General features: G+C 39.7%; 1 protein-coding gene across 4 annotated transcripts in view; it reads right to left on the bottom strand.

Annotated features, from left to right (window-relative positions):
• Window positions 1–11158: 11158 nt before the first annotated feature.
• Window positions 11159–21968, bottom strand: part of tgfbrap1 (transforming growth factor, beta receptor associated protein 1) — a 46472-nt gene continuing 35662 nt past the window's right edge. Inside the window, exons 8-13 of one of the 4 annotated variants that reach the window (XR_007957137.1) lie at window positions 21548–21691; window positions 20013–20159; window positions 18954–19113; window positions 17688–18121; window positions 13439–13685; window positions 11159–11416 (exon numbers count right to left, since the gene is read on the bottom strand). Coding sequence is in view for 1 of the 4 variants with exons in the window: in XM_052026070.1 (XP_051882030.1) it covers window positions 13497–13685; window positions 17688–18121; window positions 18954–19113; window positions 20013–20159; window positions 21548–21691 (1074 nt within the window). In the remaining 3 variants the exon portion in view is untranslated. The other 3 variants (XR_007957136.1, XR_007957135.1, XM_052026070.1) reach the window with 3 other exon arrangements.

Genomic DNA, 21968 nt, shown 5'->3' with positions numbered 1-21968 from the left:
CCAGGAACAGAGCACATCCCAACACGTTACACACCACAACCTCAGAATCAGGTTTATTATCACTGACTTATATGTCGTAAAATTTGTTGTTTTGTGCCAGCAGTACAGTGCAAAGACATAAAGTTACTATAAATTACAACATAAATAAACAGTGTAAAAAAATAGAAGTAACAATGTAGTGTTCATGGACCATTCAGAAACCTGATGGCAGAGGGGAAAAAGCTGTTTAAAAATCGTTGAGCGTGGGTCTTCAGGCTCCTGTACCTCCTCCCCGATGATAGTAATGAGAAGAGGACATGTCCCGGATGGTGTGGGTCCTTAGTGATGGATGCCACCTTCTTGAGACATCGACTCTTGAAGATGTTGTCGATAGTGGGGAGGGTTGTGCCCATGATGGAGCTGGCTGAGTCTACAACCCTCTGCAGCCTCTTGCGATCCTGTGCATTGGAGGCTCCACATCAGGCTGTGATGCAACCAGTCAGAATGCTCTCCACCATACATCTATAGAAATTTCTAAGAGCCTTTGGTGACCAAAATCTCCTCAAACTCCTAACAAAGTAGAGCTGCTGGTGTGCCTTCCTCATGATTACATCAATGTGTTGGGCCCAGGATAGATCCTCCGAGAAGCTGACATCCAGGAACTTGAAGTTGCTCACCCTTTCCACCACTGACCCCTCAATGAGGACTGGTGTGTGTTCTCCTGATTTCCCTTCCTGAAGTCCACAATCAATTCCTTGGTCTTACTGATGTTGAGTGCGAGGTTGTTGTTGCGACACATCTCAACCAGCCGATCTATCTCACTCCTGTACGTCTCCTCATCGCCATCTGAGATTCTACAACAAAAGTGATGTCATCGACAAATTTATAGGTGAAATTTGAGCTGTGCTTAGCCACACAGTCATGAATGTAGAGAGAGTAGAGCAGTGGGCTAAGCACACATCCTTGAGGTGCGCCTGTGTTGATTGTCAGTGAGGAGGTGACGTTGTTACCGATTTGCACTGACTGTGGTCTCCTAATAAGGAAGTTGAGGATCCAGTTGCAGAGGAAGGTACAGAGGTCCAGGTTCTGAAGCTTGTTGATTAGTACTGAGGGGATGATAGTGCTGAACACCAAGCTGTAATTGATAAACAGCAGCCTGACATATGTCTTGCTGTTGTCTAGGTGCTCCAAAGCAGAGTGGAGAGCCAGTGAGATTGTGTCCGCCATAGACGTGTTGTGGCGGTAGGCATATTGCAGTGGGGCCAAGTCCTTTCTCAGTCAGGAGTTAATTCTAGCCATGACCGATCTCTCAAAGCACTTCATCACAGTAGATGTGAGCGCTACCAGGCGATAGCCGTTGAGGCAGCTCACCCTGCTCTTCTTGGGCACCAGTATGATTGCTGCCCTTCTGAAGCAGGTGGGAATCTCAGATCGCAGCAGTGAGAGGTTGAAGATGTCCTTGAACAGCCAGTTGGTCGGTTTTCAGTACCCGGCCAGGTACACCGTCGGGGCCTGATGCCGTGCAAGGGTTTACCCTCTTGAAGGAGTTCTGACATCAGCCTCCGAGACAGAGATCTCCAGGTTGCCGGATGCTGTGGGCATTCGCCCAGGTGTATTGTTATTCTCCCTTTAAAAGCATGGATAAAAGACATTGGGCTCATCAGGGAGTGAAGCATCATTGCCATTTATGCTGTTAGGTTTCGTCTTATAGGAGGTATTGGTACGCAAACCTTGCCATGGCTGTTGCGAACCTGCTGCAAGCACCATCAGTGATCTAAGCTCTCCAGGGCATTTCAGCAGTGAGTTTAAAGAGAATATTTCAGATAAATCACTGATCCAAGTGAGAAGGGCCAAGCAGTAGTGACAAGAGGGACAACTAACAGCTGCCTAAACATGCAGTCTGAGGTATTGGTGAAATGCATGTACAGGACATCTATTGGACTTCCGGTGACTAGGTAGGCTCTGATGATCACTAGAAAGGACTGAATAATCACACAGGCATTATGACAGTCTTAGGTGCCGAATCAAACAATCTGCAGAAGCTAATGATGAATATGTAGGAATGTGCCTATTGTCTCTCAAAGGTAATATGTGAACAACCATGAAAGTACGTGTACTTAAAAGGCTCATGGATACTTTATGGAAGAATGATGAGGGTGGGGAGCAGAAGGACAAGTGCTGGCAGCTCCTTTCTCAAACTACACGATTCATTTAGTGGAGACCTGAGGTGGTCTGGGCAACAGTTTATTGAATCCTTATTTGACTGATATGCAGCTTAATTAGCAGTTGAGTGGTGGGGGTGGGGGGTGGGTGGGCAGGGAGGTCTGAGAGAAAGATTTACACAACTTATCTAAATAAATATTTCCATGCCCTGAATATGGAGGGAAAGAAGAAGCTGATTTCTGTGGGAGTAAGCACATTCATGCAATTACATGAAATATATTTTGGGTACTATATTTCTTTTCAGTACAAGTAGTTTCTGTTTGGAAGTGTCATATTAATATGTTTTTAGATGTTTCAGAAAGGTTTTAGATGTTTCAGAAAGGACGGATTGAGGCAAAAGAGGTGGGGGAGTGGCACTGTTGATCAGAGATAGTGTCACGGCTGCAGAAAAGGTGGACGTCATGGAGGGACTGTCTACGGAATCTCTGTGGGACAGAGAAGGGGTCAATAACTTTACTGGGTGTTTTTTATAGACTGCCCAATAGTAACAGGGATATCAAAGAGCAGATAGGGAAGCAGATAATAACAGAGTTGTTGTAACAGGGGATTTTAATTTCCCAAACATCGATTGGCATCTCCATACAGTGAGGGGTTCAGATGGGGTGGAGTTTGTTAAGTGTGTTCAGGAAGGATTCTTGGCACAATATGTAGATAAGTCTACAAGAGGAGAGGCTGTGCTTGATTTGGTATTGGGAAATGAACCTGGTCAGGTGTCAGATCTCCCAGTGGGAGAGCATTTTGGAAATAGTGATCATAATTCTATCTCCTTTACGATAGCATTGGAGAGAGATAGGAACAGACAGACTAGAAAGGCATTTAGTTGGAGTAAAGGGAATTATAAGGCTCTCAGGTAGGAAATTCTCAGGGAAAAGTACAGAAGAAATACGGCAAATATTCAGGGGATATTTGTGTGGAGTTCTGCATAGGCATGTTCCATTGAGACAGGGGAGTCACGAGAGGACACAGGAACTGTGATGTACAAAGGCTATAATAAGTCTAGTCAAAAGGAAAAGCAAAGCTTACAAAAGGTACAGAGAGCTAGGTAATGTAAGAGATCTGGAAGAGTATAAGGCTAACAGGAAGGAGCTTAAGAAGGAAATTAGGAGAGCCAGAAGGGGCCATGAGGAGGCCTTGGCGGGCAGGATTAAGGAAAACCCCAAGGCATTCTACAAGTACGTGAAGAGCAAGAGGATAAGATGTGAAAGAATAGGGCCTATCAAGTGTAGCAGTGGGAAAGTGTGTATGGATCCGGAAGAAATAGCAAAAGTACTTAATGAATACTCTACTTCAGTACTCACTACGGAAAAAGATCTGGGTGATTGTAGTGAGGACTTGCAGCAGACTGAAAAGCTTGAGCATGTAGATATTAGGAAAGGGGAGGTGCTGAGACTTTTGGAAAGCGTCAAGTTGGATAAGTCACCGGGACTGGATGAGATATACCCCAGGCTGCTGTGGAAGGCGAGGGAGGAGATTGTGGAGCCTCTGACCATGACCTTTGCTTCATCGATAGAGACAGGAGAAGTTCCAGAAGATTGGAGGGTTGCAGATGTTGTTCCCTTGTTCAAGGAGGGGAGTAGAGACAGCCCAGGAAATTATAGCCAGTGAGTCTTACCTCAGTGGTTGTTAAGCTGATGGAGAAGATCCTGAGAGGCAGGATTTATGAACATTTGGAGAGGTATAATATGACTAGGAATAGTCAGCACGGTTTTGTCAAGGGCAGGTCTTGCCTTACGAGCCTGATTGAATTTTTTGAGGATGTGACTAAACACATCGCTGAAGGGAGAGCAGTAGTTGTAGTGTATATGGATTTCAGCAAGGCATTTGATAAGGTACCCTATGCAAGGCTTATTGAGAAGGTAAGGAGGCATGGGATCCAAGGGGACATTGCATTGTGGATCCATAGTATAGAGGGCTGTCAGATGTTACAGCAGGACATAGATAGGATGCAAAGTTGGGCTGAGAAGTGTTAGATGCAGTTCAACCCAGATAAGTGTGAAGTGGTTCATTTTGGTAGGTTAAATATGATGACAGAGTATAGCATTAATGGTAGGACTCTTGGCAGTGTGGAGGATCAGAGGGATCTGGGAGTCCAAGTCCATAGGATGCTCAAAGCAGCTGCACAGGTTGACTCTGTGGTTAAGAAGGCATATGGTGTATTGTCCTTCTTCAATCGGGGAATTGAATTTAGGAGCCGAGAGGTATTGTTGCAGCTATATAAAACCCTGGTCAGACCCCACTTGGAGTACTGTGCTCAGTTCTGGTCACCTCACTACAGGAAGGATGTGGAAGCCACAGAAAGGGTGCAGGGGAGATTTACAAGGAGGCTGCCTAGAACGCGGAGCATGCCTTATGAAAGCGGGTTGAGGGAACTTGGCCTTTTCTCCTTAGAGGGGCGGAGGATGAGGGAGGACCTGATAGAGGTATATAAGATGATGAGAGGCATTGATCGGGTAGATAGTCAGAGGCTTTTCCCCAGGGCTGAAATGGTTGCCACAAGAGGACATAGGTTTAAGGTGCTGGGGAGTAGGTATAGAGGAGATGTCAGGGGTAAGTTTTTTACTCAGAGTGGTGAGTGCGTGGAATGGGCTACCAGCAATGGTGGTGGAGGTGGATACGATAGGGTCGTTTAAGAGACTTTTGGATAGGTAAATGGAGCTGAGAAAAATAGAGGGCTATGGTTAAGCCTAGTTATTCCTAAGGTAGGGACATATTCGGCACAGCTTTGTGGGCCGAAGGGCCTGAATTGTGCTGTTGGTTTTCTATGTTTCTAATATCACAACAGTAAGATTCTATTTATACCACAACAGACGAAATGCACAGCTTGTGGCTTCATGTGCAAAATGTGAGAAAAAGGTTTGTAAATTATTGGCAGCAGGAATGCCTTTGTACTAACGTTCCACAATTGAACACTGCTCCTATTTTGTCCTCATCAACTGAAACTGGATCATGGTTTTTTTCATCCAGCTGCACATTGTAGTAATGCTGTGTAACATGCAGGACTACATTTGCACTCGGGTTTCAAAGAATTTCTGCCTTTATATATTAATTATCAATTCAACTTGCTACAAACTGCAGTTAGATATCCTGTTAAAAATGTTTATATTCCTGCCCTGACACCCAGACACTCTGTCCCAGAAAAGGATGAATTAAAACTGTAACATCTTACTTTGCATGCAGTATATTAAATTGTTTTTTTTTTCTGATCAAATCTTTTGTTTCCCTTCCTCTACCCAAGTTGACTTGACTTCACCACCGTTTCCATTGTTTGACTCTTGCTTCCTCAGTTTTTAAATTTCATTAACGAGGTACATCATTGGCCCTCACATTCAGACAAGTGCCCTTCCACCAACTTATTAAGTTGAAAGGTATGGGAAAAGATCTGACCCACAGAATATGCCAGGAGGTGCATCACTCCAGATTTTCTGAGCTAATGTATTACATGACAGGACATTAGCTCTGCAGGGATCAGCTGTGCATGGTTTAAATTAAACCACAAGATGTTGCATTAATGACACATTAGAGTGCTTTCATTTGTTTTCTCTGACATATGGTGTAAGTTATGCCTTTTGCTATCTTGATTATCTTTTCCACATTATTTTTTTTTACCTCGTCAGGCTCACAAGTACACAACAGGAGCACGAGTAGGCCACCAGGCCCCTCAAGCCTGCTCAATTATTCAATATTCTGGGCTCAACCCCTCGTGTCAGTTCCCCATAACTCTCAATTATTTATTTGGGTATTTATCTAAGACCATCTGAAATATAGCAAACAATCTGGCTTTCATCACCCTCTGGGCAGAGAATTCTAGAGGTTCACTACCGTTTGAGAGAAGAAATTTCTACGCACCTCAGTTTTAAATGACTGGCCCTTATTTATAGCTATTTCCCCTCATTCGAGACTCTCCCACTTGCGAAAACATCTCAACATTTACCCTGTCGAGCCCCCTTAGAATCTTATAGGTTTAAAATAAGGTCACCTTTCATTCTGCTAAACTCCAAGGAATACAAACCCAAACTCTTTAGCCTCTCTTGATGAGACAAACCTCTCTCCTTTCTTTGTACAGAAAATATGGGGAATTAGAAGTGATTATTAGGGGAAAAAAAAACAAGGGCTAATTTTTCAAAGAAAGCTTTGAGGGGAGATTTCAACGTACTTTGGGTGTTACCTGGGTGTAAGTGAAGTTCTTTACAGTATCTCTAGGGCAATATCTGCCCTTCCACAATAACTTGCACTTACATTAGACTTTGAGTGTAAGAAAATTCTTGCAACATTTGTTGGAGGTAAAAGGACAATAGTTGCTGCTGTCAAAGGAGGAAGTGTTAAGAAAATCTGACCAAAAGTTTGATGGAAGGTGTTCATTTTAAGCATATCGACATGTTTTGGTGCATAGCACATTGGTAAAGAATTAGATACGTTAAATTATATACAAATTGGTTGGTGAACTGCACATTCCTTAAGAGCAAGAGTGGTTGAAGGGCCGAAACTCAAACTATGGCAGCTAGGGAATAGCAGAGAATGAAGGCCATGAGTGATACCAGTGCTTCAGGAAAGAAGTGACAACACAAGGAATTGAAATGAAACTCCTTAGACACAGAGTGCTGATGCACAAAATTAAACCATGCCCTTAGAGGATACAAGTGGGAGTCTAGTGACATCTCAGGAAACTGATATGACAGTCCATGGACAAACAAGCTGTGCTAAAACCAGGAAACAATGAGGACAGAACAGAGAGAACTCCAAGTAATTTAATGGATTCTGATTTTAATTTAGAAGTCCTCTGAACAAATACATTGGAAATGGGTTAGTATGGAAAAATATGTAAATAGGAAACATTTATTTTCATAGGAATGCTTGCACTGTGCAGTTCAGAATTCAAAATCTGTACAATGATTGCAGATTTTACAATTATATATGCCTTATTAGACATTTAAATTTGTTTACAATTTAACATTTTAATGCTGAAACAGGTGGTAGAGATTTTGGTTACATTGAAATTCCTATTTCAAAATAAAAACAGAAAGTGAGGAAATACTTAGCAGGTTAGGAAACACCTGCAGAGGAAGGAATAGAATTAATGTTTCTGGTCGAGTACCTTTTGTCAGAACTGGGTAAAATTAGAAGTGAAACAAGTTTTAAATTGCAGGGTTTGTGACAGTGTGGAGACTAGGAGAGAGTGAATGATGCTGGGTGAAAGATGACCATAAAGGCATGTCTGGAGAAGGGGTAAGTAGGGTGTACATGAAGTCTGAAATACCAGAAGGCAGGGTGTGGGGAGAACTGACTGCTGGAACTGTGGGGTAAAAGGCTGGGCTACCTGGCCATCTCAATTGTTGAATTTCATGTTGAAGAATAATGTGCCAAATTGGGATGGGATACCTTTTTAAAAAAAAATCCCCTTTCCACAGATGCTGCCTGACCTGCTGAGTCTTTCCAGCATTTTCTGTTCTTACTTCATGAGGATTGTGTTTCTGGGAGGAATTGGCATTTATTGAAACTTTCCAATTCACACTTGGCAGACGGACAAGAATTTCATCTTTTCAACCAAGGTAGATTTGAACCTAGCACTGAGCTGTAAAAGCCCTGTGACTAACCCACTTACCACCCTTGAAAACCAATAGTCTGGAGTAACTCAGTAACAACAGAGCTCAGAACAAGACTCATTATTCCATTCTTTTTCCCAACCTGAACCTACCTGCTCAGTTTAAACTAATGTTACCTTGCCTGATTATAAACTTCTCTTTCTGGCTCCCAGATGGAAGTTATACCAATCATTATATGAGTGAAAATACTGTGCTGCACGGGTAGAGATTTCATATTATTCTTAGATCACTAAGAAACCAAGAACTGTGTCTGCAGTTTTTTTTTTAAAAACCAAGTGAACAAGACAGAAAAAATGTTTGCTGACAATGTGAAAAAGTGGCAAGTTGAGGCAAGTAATCGTGAACAGAATGAATATTTAACATACAATTTGCTTCCTTGTATTATCTGAAACACATTCCCTAAAGCTGTATTTCAAGTACTTCAGATACATTCTACATATAGTAAATACAAGTAGTCAGGAATACCTATAAAAACTGTAGCTTGTCCAAAGTACATAGGCTTGTGGGCTGAAGACTCAAGAGACTGCAGATGCTGGAATCTGGAGCAAATAATGACCAGTCCAGATGAAGGGTCTCAACCCAAAATGCCGAATGTCCATTTCCCTCCACAGATGCTGCCTGAACTGCTAACTTCTTCCAGCAGCTTGTTTTTTTGCCTAGGATTGTGGGCTTCCTGTGGGGCTACAATTCAAGTTGGGCATAAAATGAAAGTGTTTACTCTATCAATGGACCATTTTGTTCAAGTAGATAAGGGTTAACAACAAAATGCTTCTTTCATTCCTATGACTGCCATAGAATTGTACAGTGTGGAGTCTGCTTTAGTTGACAAAATTCCCAATATGTCAACCTAATAGTCAGGACTCTTAGCATTAATATCTCACCTAGATCTTTTCAGCAATTTTCAGAACTTATTAAAAGAATTTATTTCAGATATGAACCTTTGAATTCCCACATTACTCACCAAAATCATGGTCACAATAAACTAAATTAGAAATAGAGTTATTTCACGATACATTTATACAACACCCATCTAGCCATTGCTTTGCACACAAGGAGGAAAAAGAGGTCAAAAAATGTTGAAAATGAACATAATTAATTTCTAATCGCAGCAGTCCAAGTATCATTAAATCTAGAAGGCTATGGTGTGAAGTTATAAGCTTTTAAATGAATCAACCAAGACAACATTCAGTTGATACTTTTCTTTGTATCTGAATGCACATAGTATTCAAAACAAATAGAAATAAATATGTTCCAATACCCATAACAAAATCATGGCTGCATAATGGCATAGATTAGGATCTGAATACTGAAGGGTACATAATATTTAGGAAGGACAGGAAGCCAGAAAAAGGTGGAGGAGTGACTATGTTATAGGTAATGATAGCCTTTGTACAATAGAGAGAGATGATGCAAGTTCAGGAAACCAGGAGGTGGAGGTGGCTTAGGTGGAGACAAGAGACAAGAAGTCATTTGTAGAGTGGTGCACAGGCTCCCTAATAGCAACTACAGTGTAGATAGAGTACAAAGGAAGAAATAATGGGAGCTTGTCAGAAAGGTACAGTGATAATTACAGGGGATTTTTATCTATATATAGACTGGGGACAACAACAAAAAAAATCAGATAAGCAAAGGTAGCCTCGATGAATAATTCAATGTTTTTGGGATAGCTTCTTAGTATAGCATGTTCTGAAGCCAAGCAGAGCAAGCTATAGTAAATCTGGCATTGTGTGACAAAATTAATTAACAACCTCATCGAGAATGCACTCCTAGATAGCAGCAATCAAAACAATTGTATTTTACATTCAATTTAAGTGAGGGAAGAATGGATCCAAGACTATTTTAAACTTAAGGGCAATTCTGACATCATGAAAGCAGAGCTAGCTAACTAGCTAAGCTGAATTGGCAAATTAGGTTAAGGGACGGCTCTAGATGAAATGGCAGATAATTTTGAGGATCTTTCAGAATACACAGAACAGATATAGTGCAATGAGAAAGAAAAAAAATCCAAGGGTAGGGCTCCCCATCCATGGTTAACTAAAATAAGTTAAAGATAATTACAAATTTAAGGAAAAAAGTATATAATTGCATAAAGGTGAATGGCAGGTGAAAAAGTGGACATTATGTTAAAACAAAGGATGACTAAATTAAAAAAAAAAGAAAACTTGGGAGTATGAAATAAAGGAAGCCAAGAATATAACAATAAGTTTCCATCATATTTCAAAGAGTTAACAAAGTGAGCATTCATCTTACAGAAAGTGAATCTGGAGAATAATGGAAAACAAGGGGATAGCAGATGAATTAAACCAGCATTTTGCAGAAGTCTTCACTATATAGGATACATCACTGAAATGCTCTGGATTGTGAAGTGGAAAGGAGGGAACAACTCAGAATGATTTTTGATTACAATCATCAGGGAAATGATATGGAGCAGATTGTTGGAGCTGCAGGCTAACAAGTGTCCGAGTCCTGATGTATTGTATCTTTTTAAAAGTGGCGAGACAGTAAGTGCATTGGTCTTTCATTATTTTGATGATGTTAATGCATGGGAATTATATCTGGGAAGGTGTATAGTCTAACACCTGGAATGGGTGGGTTACATTATGAGAAAAGATCAGACATGCTTGTATTTGCTGGAGTTTAGAAGAGTGGGAGTGAACTGGATTGAAATGTACAAGTTCCTGAGGTGTTTGGACAGTTCGGATGAGGAGAATGTTTCCTCGTGTGAAAGAAAATGTTTCCTCATAAGGGGTCATATTTAAGACGGAGGTAAAATATTTTTATCCAACAGGTCGAGTCTTTGGAGCTCTCATCCACAAAGGATGGTAGAGGCAGACTCTTTGTATATTTTTATGGTAGAGGTAGATTGATTCTTGATAAGCAAGTGGGTAAAAGAGGCACTGTACAGTTGATGCTACCATCAGATCAGTATTGCAGGTTTAAAGGACCTGGTGGCCTACTTCTAGTCCTACTTCATGTGTTTGTATGTTTAACCTTAGAAAAATCCATTGAAAATGCATACACAGTCACCTGTGTGCAACAGGATTGAAGAAAGATGTTTAATTCACCTTCATTGGGTTCAGAAATAATCCTGTATAGGCATTTAAACAGGCCAAGTATCATTTAGGAGTGGAAAAAGAGAGATATTCAACAATATTTTCATAAAGTCTTGTTAGCAAAAATTTAACATCACCAAGGTTTATGGAAGGAACACCGACACCATGCAAATTAGGAGAGATAAGACAAGAATAGTTTAAGCATTCAAGTGTATATTTGTATGCTTACTGCAAATTCTAAAAAATCTTAACTTTGGAGATAGGATTTAATATATTTTTCACAGTTTCACCATATTTTAAAAAGCAATAATTCTAAGTTGCAAAGGTTATCACCTGCATGTCAAATTAGAGTACAACATCCTTGAATCAAAGACATTCAGAAAAAACATTAACCAAATGAATGCACCACATACATTAATATAAAAATTTCAGCACTTGTCAAATAACACTTTAAAAGAATTGTTTCTTGATACAGTGTTGGTCCAAGATCATCTAAAACTTTGCTGCCAGTAATACTTGCTGCACCAAGGTCCATTCACCCATCTTCTGTTTCTTGACCTGCTGATTCAAAGTCAGATTTTAAAATTCTCATACAAATTAATTCTACTTTCTCAGTGAAAGAGTTTATTAAAATTGTCATCTGTACATTTATACAATTAAGTATTTCCTTCAATACTTACAGTGCAAAGTTTAATATAAGCAGGGCAGTTAGATACAACAATTAAAGTAGAAATACTTCACTGCATTAGGCAATTTGCAAAATTTAAAATGTTTCCATTTAAATGCCACAAGGTTTATGTCAGCAACAGAGGAAACAAAGTTTAAATCATAATCCATACTATACAATACTGTTACCAGCACTACTGCATATACACTGTACAAAACCACAGAAACAATAAGTGCACATCTGTGATTAAAAGGTAAACATGCACTTTGGTTCAGTTTTCCACATTTCATTGCATTGTTTAAATATACTGGAAGTTTCAAAACTTGGTTATTTGCTTCCTGCAGAATTCATAAGTTTGTTTAGTTTTTAAAATTAGTACAATGTAGTACAATTTATAAATTGCTAACTTGACCATCCAAATATCTGCAAAAATATGCATCTTAAACAAAAATGGACTTAGTAACTTTGGAATAAAGACTAGAAATGTACTTGAAATTACTTAAAAAGTAACATCAATGATATCAAATGAAATGTAACCGCAGAGACAGAGGTGTTAAAAGATTTAGTAAAAACAAAGTAACTAAGATATGAAAGCAATGCTGTAAAGAAAGTGCATTCCTTGATTTATTTTTTCACATTGGTATTTAAGACGTTCATGCAAATGGAACTGCAACAGGACTTCAATCCAATATTCATTAAATCCTTCGACATTTGGTGATACAGATCTCCTAAAGACACACATGACTAGCCTGAAGACCCACCACAAGTCAAGTTTATAAAATTATGTTTAGTATTATGGATGGAGGTACAATCAGTACAGAATGTAAGATTATTAAAGCCAAATGCAGCCAATGCTAAAAGAAAAGCTTTATCACAGTATCAATAAATTAATTGCATCATGGATAAATATATGGCTGTAGATTAAAAAGGTAATTCATTACTCAACAGGATCAGAAGGTCCTTTGTTCTAACCCACAGGAACTTCAAGATAGTCAAACGTTATTTCAGAAAATAGTCCTGTTACAGCTGCAGCCCATTTAATTTAATTGGCATTTTCAATAAAGCAGCCATAAACAATCCTTTCAAATTCTAAATATAACCATTTGAACTAAAGTCTAATCAGTCAGCTTCCTTCAACCCTTTTCCCTTTAAAATTTTGTGGAAATTACATGTATACAGTGTATAGTTTTCACAAACTCAGCACCTTGGAGATCAGACAATCATAGTCTTGCATCTTTTCTTTTCCTCTCCCATCACTGCTCATTAGTGTCCTCCTATCCACTGTCACCTGATGGAAAAAATTGCATTTAAAAAGGTAGGTTTGAAGTTAAATCTTACTTATTCAATGTGTAAACCAGCTGGTCAGCAAGTTATTACACCAAGAGCGATGCACCATTACCTTGTAAATGGCTCATAACAGTCTCATTATGGACATATTGACCCAAAGTCAACAGTGTGACATGTACAACCTTGGTTCATCTTAACTAGTTATTCTATGACATCATTGGACAGATTACAATGTACAAATGATCCCAAATTGGGGTTCTTTGAGGAGCAGGGAAAGCCTACACTTAACTAATGGAAAGTCACAATTCCAGAAGTAGGGTACTTGAACACAGAACAATGTTCCCAAACTGTCAGGAAATACAGAACCAAAGTCTCAGTCATGATACAGTTAGATTAAAGGCAGCCAAGTTTTCAAAAGATCAGCTTCTTCTCTGTATGTTGCACAATACTGTGCAAGTTATCACCCCCAAAACTGGGGGGAAATAATAGTTCAGATAAATGCTTGGCTGCATTTACTACTCACATCTGTGCTGTCAGTTACAAATAAGATAGATTGCTGAAAGCTTCTAGCAGATGCAGACCAGTAATGACTACTTCCTTCTGATTAGCAGCCTGGTCCTCTTCCTTACCATGGTCTGCAGCACTGTAACTTTGTAATGCTTGATCCACACACTTGTGGCCAATAGTTCAGGACTGATTTTTAAGACTGGCAAAGTTCTGGTCAGTGGCAGGCAGACTGTGGGATTTTGTAGCACAGTGGATATGAACAAGACTCCCATCTGGGTATCGCACAAACACTGGCTCTGTGAAAAAGCTGCAACATACTTGACAGACTTTTTTATCTGAAAGTTTAATACTGTTTCCTCTTGATTTTACCTGAAAGGATGAGAAATTAATAAAGATCAGTTCATTGCTCAAGATCATAAACTTGCAATGGAAAATATATAAACAACAACATGTGAACACAATTAGTGCAGTCACCTTGGGGGCATAAAATTGGAATTCAGCAAATAGAATCAAACTTTCACACTGTGTGGCAACCATAGACAACTGTATACTAAGCAGGTGCATAATAGCTTTGATCTAAATAAAATTCTGTGCAGGATGCACAGGCATTTACATGTAATGTTTGCTCCACACAGAGGCAAAACCAGGACAGGCCTTCCATATCAGTGCTCAGAATATGCAAGCAGAGACTATCATATCCACCATATTAATGGAAGATAGACATTACTACTCTTCATAAGTCTGTGTTCTATATTCAATAGAAACAGAAAGACTTGGAATTGGAAGGTAGGTGTAAATGGTAAAAGTGAATGCATAAAAGTGGCCTTGTTTGTGATTGAAGCATTTTATATGGCCTCAATTTTTACTGCTAAGGTGAAGCGATTGTTGTAAATATGGGTGGAAGACCAGAGATGGAAACTGATTAAGGTTAGACAGCAGAGCGATGAAATCCAAGGAGAAGGTCAAGGCAAGACAGATATTAAACCATCTCAACAAACAATTAATAAGTGCAGAGATGAGGAAAGAAGGTTGGAAGAAAACAAACTTCAAAGGGAACAAGAATTTTAAGAGAATGCCAGGGGAAATGCTTAAAGAAAAAAAAACACAGGAGTAGGGGGCAAGAGATAATGTGCTTGTGAATTGAACATGTCAATTGATAGAAATGAGAAGGGTAGGTTTCAATAAAGGACAAGATGTCATCATCTACAAACCAAGTTTTTATTGAGGCCATGAAGGCATTGCAAATAGATGTACGAAGAACAAACAATAGGAGTGGGAGTAGGGCATTCAAGCCCTCATATTCTGTCATTTAATCAGAACATGGCTGATCTTTCATCTCAGTACCTTTCCTGCACCATCCCCATAATATTTTGATGCTGTTAATATCTAAAAATCTACCAAGCAAGAGATGGTGAATTAGAAATACTAAAAATAAGATGGGGTATGGCAAAGATCTCATTTATAGCAAATGGTCATTCTGGAGAGAGGTAAAGGTATATCAATGATTCTCGACCTGCTGGCTTGAGTCTAAGGTGTGAGTGAGGTGAAAAGGAGGATACAAATTACAGAAGCACATCAATGCAAATGAAAGTTTGGGAAATTGGTTCTGGAGGTTTCAAGTTTCATTTAATCATATAGCAATTTAGAATAGTGCCAAGATAAAACAAAAATTGCACTGCAATCCAGATTCCTCAATTAACAATGCAAAGCAAATGTAAAATAATTCTATTATTTGTCAGAAACAGGAAGGGAGCAATCACTCTATTGGGAGTATTCTACAGACCCCCCCCAAAAGCAGCAGAGATGCTGAGGAGCAGATCGGGAGGCAGATTTTGGAAAGGTGCAAAAACAAAAAGGTGATTTCAACTTCCCTAATATTGATTGGCATCTCCTTAGTGTAAAGGGGATAGATGGGACGGAGTTTGTTCGGTGCGTACAGGAAGGATTCCTGACACAGTATGTGGACAGGTCGACTGGAGGAGAGGCTATACTGGACCTGGTACTAGGCAATGAGCCTGATCAGGTTTCAGATCTCTCAGTGGATGAGCATTTTTGGAGATAGTGACCATAACTCCTTGACCTTTACCATAGCCTTGGAGAGGGATAGGAGCAGACGATATGGGAAAGTATTTAACTGGGGGAGGGGGAATTATGCTATAAGGTAGGAACTTGGGAGCGTAAATTGGGAACAGATGTTCTTGGGGAAGTGCACAGCGGAAATGTGGAGGTTGTTTAAGAAATACTTGCATGGGGCTCTGAATAAGTTTGTCCCATTGACGCAGGGTAAGGATGGTAGAGTGAAGGAACTGTCATTGACAGGAGACGTAGAATATCTTGTCAAGAGGAAGAAAGAAGCTTACCTAAAGTTTAGAAAGCATGGATCAGACAGGGCTCTGGAGAGTTACAAGGTAGCCAGGAGGGAGCTTAAGAATGGACTAAGGAGAGCTTGAAGGGGGCATGAGTAGTCCTTGGTGAGTAGGATCAAGGAAAACCATAAGGCGTATGTGAAGAATAATAAGACGACTAGAGTGAAGGTAGGACCAATCAGGGATAAAAGAGGAAGCATGTGCCTGGAGTCGGAAGAGGTAGGGGAGGTCCTTAATGAATACTTTGCTTGTGGGGATGGTGTACAACAGGCTGATATGCTAGGGCATGTCGATGTGAGGAAAGAGGATGTGCTGGAACTATTGAAAAATATTAGGATAGATAAGTCACTGGGGCCGGACAGGATATATCCAAGCTTATTACGGGAAGCTAGGGAAGAGATTACTGCGCCTTCAGCAACGATCTTTGCGTCCTCACTGGCCACAGTAGTAGTGCCGGATGATTGGAGGATGGCAAGTGTTGTTCCTTTGTTTAAGAAAGGAAGTAGGGATAACCCTGGGAATTACAGACCAGTGAGTCTTACTTCAGTGGTGGGCAAATTACTGGAGAAGATTCTTAGAGACAGGATTTATGCGCATTTAGAGAAGCATAGGCTGATTAGGGACAGTCAGCATGGCTTTGAGAGGGGCAGGTCGTGCCTAACGAGCCTGATTGAATTCTTTGAGGATGTGACAAAGCACATTGATGAAGGTAGAGCAGTGGATGTGGTGTACATGGATTTTAGTAAGGCGTTTGATAAGGTTCCTCATGGAAGGCTTATTCAGAAAGTCAGGAAGCATGGGATCCAGGGAAACTTGGCTATGTGGATTCAGAATTGGCTCACCCCTAGAAGACAGAGGGTGGTGGTAGATGGAGCATATTCTGCATGGAGGTCGGTGACCAGTGGTGTTCTGCAGGGATCTGTTCTGGGACCCCTGCTCTTTGTGATTTTTATAAATGACCTGGATGAGGATGTGGAAGGGTGGGTTAGTAAGTTTGCTGATGATACAAAGGTTGGTGGTGTTGTGGATAGTGTAGAAGGTTGCTGTAGATTTCAATAGGATATTGATATAATGCAGAGTTGGGCTGAGAAGTGGCAGATGGAGTTCAGCCTGGATATGTGTGAAGTGCAACACTTCAGATCATCAAATTCGAAGGCAGAATACAAGGTTAATGGCAGGACTCTTAGCAGTGTGGAGGAACAGAGGGATTGTGGGGTCCTCACCCATAGATCCCTCAAGGTTGCCACTCAGGTCAATAGGGTTATTAGGAAGGCGTATGGAGTGTTGGCCTTCATTAGTCGGGGTATTGAGTTCAAGAGCCACAAGGTGATGTTGCAGCTCTATAGAACTCTGGTCAGACCACACTTGGAGTATTGTGTTCAGTCCTGGTCACCTCATTATAGAAAGGATATGGAAGCTTTAGAGAGGGTGCAGAGGAGATTTACCAGGACGTTGCCTGGATTGGAGAGCATGTCTTATGAGGATAGGTTGAGTGAGCTAGGGCTTTTCTCTTTGAAGAGAAGGATGCGAGGTGACTTGACAGAGGTGTACAAGATGATAAGAGGCATAGATCGAGTGGACAGTTAGAGACTTTTTCCCAGTGTGACAATGGCTAACACAAGGGGACATAATTTTAAGGTGGTTGGAGGAAGGCATTAAGGGGGATGTCAGGGGTGTGTTTTTTTAAAAAACACAGAGTGGTGGATGTGTGGAATGCACTGCCGGTAGAGGTTGTGAGGGCAGATACATTAGGGACATTTAAGAGACTCTTAGACACATGAATGATAGAAAAATAGGGGGCTATGTGGGAGGGAAGGGTTAGATAGATCTCAGAGCAGGATAAAATGTCGGCACAACATTGTGGGCCGAAGGGCCTGTACTGTGCTGTAGTGTTTTATGTGCTGTGTATATTTGTATATGACTTCTTAAAAGATTTATCCAACCCAACACAAGTTGAAAATAACATTGGTAAGTGCAGTGCTTCCTTCTGCAAAAAGCTACTCACCTTTGTGTATTTAAAAATTAAATTTTCAGACCTTGCCAAGTTTGATGAAAGTTCTGCTGTGCACTTAGCATGAAAGCTCCCTCTCATTGCCTTGGTCAAGAATGGTGAAAGCAGTTGCAATGACCACTCCTCTGGGACCAGCTGTAGAACTCGAATTGCATCAAAATGAGCAGCATGGTTATTCAGAAGGTCCACACCAGCCATTACTAGCTCATCACTGGTGACATCTGGGTGCAAATACAGTGTTAATAACATGTGGAAGAGCCTCTGCCTCCGTGAAGGGTCCTTGCCATTGGAATTCCACAAACAATAGTCCTCAGCAGCTTGGAAATCTTTTAACTTATGAACCAGGATCTCAAGAGCTTTTTCATGTTCTTCCAGTTTTCCATGTAATATTGCACATTCCATGTAGAGATCAGTCTCTTTAATTTTACCTGTAATGTAGAGATAGGGGAAAATACTCATTACATTACAGCTGAAGAAACAAATGTTAAGGTCCTATTTTTGTAGATGACATACAGTAAAACTATTTGACTATGTTAAAATCCCAATGGTTCAGCGTTGATCTCACCAGGTGATGTTTCCTCTGCTCCCCCAAAATTCACTGGGACCCCAGTTCTTGGGCTCCCCCAAAACTCACCATGTTCACTGAAGTTATTACAATACTGTGTAATATCTAAAAAAAAATCATGTATATATGGGTATTAATAGGAATTACATCCAACTGTCCAAATAATCTGCCAGGTCAGATACCACCAAAGTCGTGAGTGTGCCAGATTATCAATGTTTTACTGTACTTGGTTTCAAGGGTTACTTTTCAAAACCAAAGATCATTCTTTCATGCTACAGGCAGTTACAAAAATCTGAATATACAGCAGTGCATGCATCAAGCCAAAATGAAACTCTGAGCTTAGACTCCGCATTGATTTTTTTCTTACCTAGCATTTCATAATCAACAAGCAAGGGAAGCTTGGTTGCCGTATTAAGCCATATAGAGTTACTTGGTAGCATTACAACAGTTAGCATGGCCAATGTTAACTGTACATCTGACTACTGAAACTCTGGGTCACCTCAGGCTTTAAATATATGAATAGCTCTTGCTGAGATGGATAAATTCAGTGTTCAGTTGAAAGAAGCAAAGAGTTGTACATTGAAAATACTGCTTAACTTTTTCTTCCCTTTTTATTTAGTACAGGCATAGTCTATATGATTATAAGTTATAGCACCATTGTACATAACTAACAGAAAAATGTCAATGTGTTTTACCTAGCAAAAGATGAACTCTATAAAGATTAGAGTGCTGGAGCAAGTTTTTCAGAGTACAACGTGCTGAAGTTAGTTCTTCTGAAACATTCCCCTCCTGGGAGTGCAATTCTAGTACTTTATCCAGATATAATACAGCTAAATGTGTGTGGTATTTCTCCTTCTGCAGATGCAAACAGATAATTCATTCTAAGGATAACAGAAAATACAATTCTGCCACACAAGTTTGAGAGCAGTCCAATGCAATACAATGGGCTTTTCTGGTCCTCTGCAATTAAGTCCAGTCATAAAGTCTGTTTTGCTCTGTATGCTGTTTGTTGCCCAGTTTTGGACATCAACTGGAACTGGGCAACAAACTGCATATAGAGGAAAACAGACTGTTGAATACAAACTGTCAATTCCAAAATTACAGCATAAATTAGGCAGAATGTGTAAATATTTGAACATATTTGTTGTAACAAACTAGCTCCAGGATAAAACCAATACAAAAGAACATAGCCACAAGTTTTATATCACTGAAACAAGTATTTCAGGCTTCATCAGAAATTCCTTCAGACAAGCAACTAGCAAATTGAACCTTCAGGTAAACCAATGAAGATGAACTCTTCAATAATTGGATTCTGTGACGAGATAGGAGGGTAGGAGGGGAGGATAGGTGAAAGAAATGAGAAGATAGACGGTTGAGACACCATTACTTTTCAAGATGCATGAGCTTAGAAGGGTCAAATCCATTTCTACATCTGGGAGGAAAAAAAATCAATTATGCGAGAAGGCAACTTATAGCTATTTAGTTTAAAAATGAATGCTGTTTTCCAGAAGTTTCTTCAAAAGAATTCTTCTTCAATTCAGCACAATGAAATAAAGATACTATTCAGCTTCCTATGATTAAATCTGTCGACACAGAATATATGTGTTTCAGTAGATCATACAAAACTGCATGCAATATACTTTAATCTTGCATTTTCCATGAAAGTGTACCCAATAATTATAAACTATAAATATGGGAATATGCTTTAGACTGCAAACTGTATTTTCATATTTCTAGGTTTGATGAATATTTACCTGAATCTTTCTTTCAAATACTAAGTGTTCCAAATACACAACAATGGCTTTCTTATACTTGTGAAGGTAGTTGACAATGTCATCTGGATTCATACAGGTTGCCTGGTTTTCATCAACTGGTCGCCTTGTGAAAATCTGGATACCAACCTTACCGGAAATAGCAAAATGACAACCATAATCACTGAGAATTCCTAATTTACCGTATCCATGACACCTTCTTCTTAGTGTTTCTACTGATTTAATAGAAGATAGTTGGAAATCTTACAGTTAATCATTCAAATCAATATCTCCAATTAAATTATATGCTTAAAGGGAATAAACATGCACTCATTTTAACTCTCCATCATTCTTAGAAATGGACTCAAAAGACAGAAAAGCTTCAATGAAAAGGAATACAACTCAAATATAAACAATCTACAACTTGCAGTTAAGGGAGTTAAGATTTTTTTTAAAATATCGTATACTATAAAAAAAATCAGCATGTTGTGCTAATTCTCAAGGCATATGGTGCATCATTACAAATTTTTCAGTTTTTATTTTTTTCTTTTAATTAAAAACTTGCTCCACAGCATGATTGACAATGACATAAAGATTACTGCACCAGTTCCTCAGGTTTTCAAACAAGTTCTTTTATCTAAAATTTTGTGCAGTGTTTAGCCACGTGCAACATTTTCTATGATGTACTGTTGTTGTTCTTGATAATAACAGACCTATCCCTATGCATAAAATTAATGTATCTTACTGTAGCACAGGCTAAACATTAGTTCATGTGAATGAGTTCAGGGCATTATGAAAAATGTTTATTAAGCATGTAGATATAGATATATTAAAACAAAAATACACTTTAAAATATTATACAGGTATTTCTTATTTATATATTAAGCAAAGATTCTTTTAGATGACACAGGAGTGAAAAAGCCATAGCCCAGAATTCGCAGCTGGCTGCGAGCAACCCACCCCCACCCCCTCTCCCCCCGCGCGCACACACACACACACACACATTTTTTGTTGACCCACGGAAAAAGTTTTCACTTACCTGGCATGGAGCTCACAAAGAGAAGGCGGTGCCTCCGCAATGTAAGTAGTGTTATCTAGTGTAGCCAAAAAAAAACCTGTGTCCACAAAACAGCTTTAAGGACACTTTGATAGTCAACTAACATCAATTCTAGCTTAGCCAACCATCAAAGCTGTTAAAAATACTAAACGTTTTGATATTCTATCAAACTAAATTTATTCAAGCTATTAAAAAATAAAATCTCAGAGTCTCATACACAAAACATTTAAGTACACTCAAATATCTATACTTAGTACCTCGGAGCCACTCCTCTTTATTGAAATCAATTGAGAAATTAGCAATGGTTTTTCAAGCAAATGCCCCACCGTAATTGGTGAGGAAATGCCACAACTGCCTCCATTGGAGAAATGTTTGCAGATACACAAGGATCTGCTAACATTTTCCTGTAAATTCCACAACTCTATTAAGAAACATTAAAACAACTTACTTATTATTTACATCAATGAAATGAAAACCAAACCTCCTCATTTCTTTGAAGACTCCAGTCAGCATACTTCCAGACCAGTTCATGATTAGAGCAGAAGCTTAGGAAATCAACAATATATTCAAAAAGATCTGAACGGGTTTTATCCTGGAGCTGTCCGTCAACAATCTTCACCCACAACTACAAGGAAAGAAATACTGGCTTATAAATGCTCGAATCAGAAATAGCAGTATTCTTTTGTTAAATGAATGCAAATTTCTCCTGCTAGCCTCCAGTGTTCCCGAGTCTCCCAATCTACTTCTGGTCCTCCCATTTTTGTTCCCTTTCCCATACCTCCCTTCCAGCCCCCATCACCCATTTTCACCCCCTATCCCTCCCAGTTCCATCCAACTACTACCTACACACTTCACCCATCAGACCCCCTCCCCCAATGTCCTTTACCTCTCCCTTATTGTTT

Source organism: Pristis pectinata, chromosome 11 (genome assembly GCF_009764475.1).
Source record: "Pristis pectinata isolate sPriPec2 chromosome 11, sPriPec2.1.pri, whole genome shotgun sequence".
Taxonomy (NCBI): domain Eukaryota; kingdom Metazoa; phylum Chordata; class Chondrichthyes; order Rhinopristiformes; family Pristidae; genus Pristis; species Pristis pectinata.
Note: the sequence above shows the minus strand (reverse complement) of the source record. Positions and strands in the feature narration are given on the sequence as shown.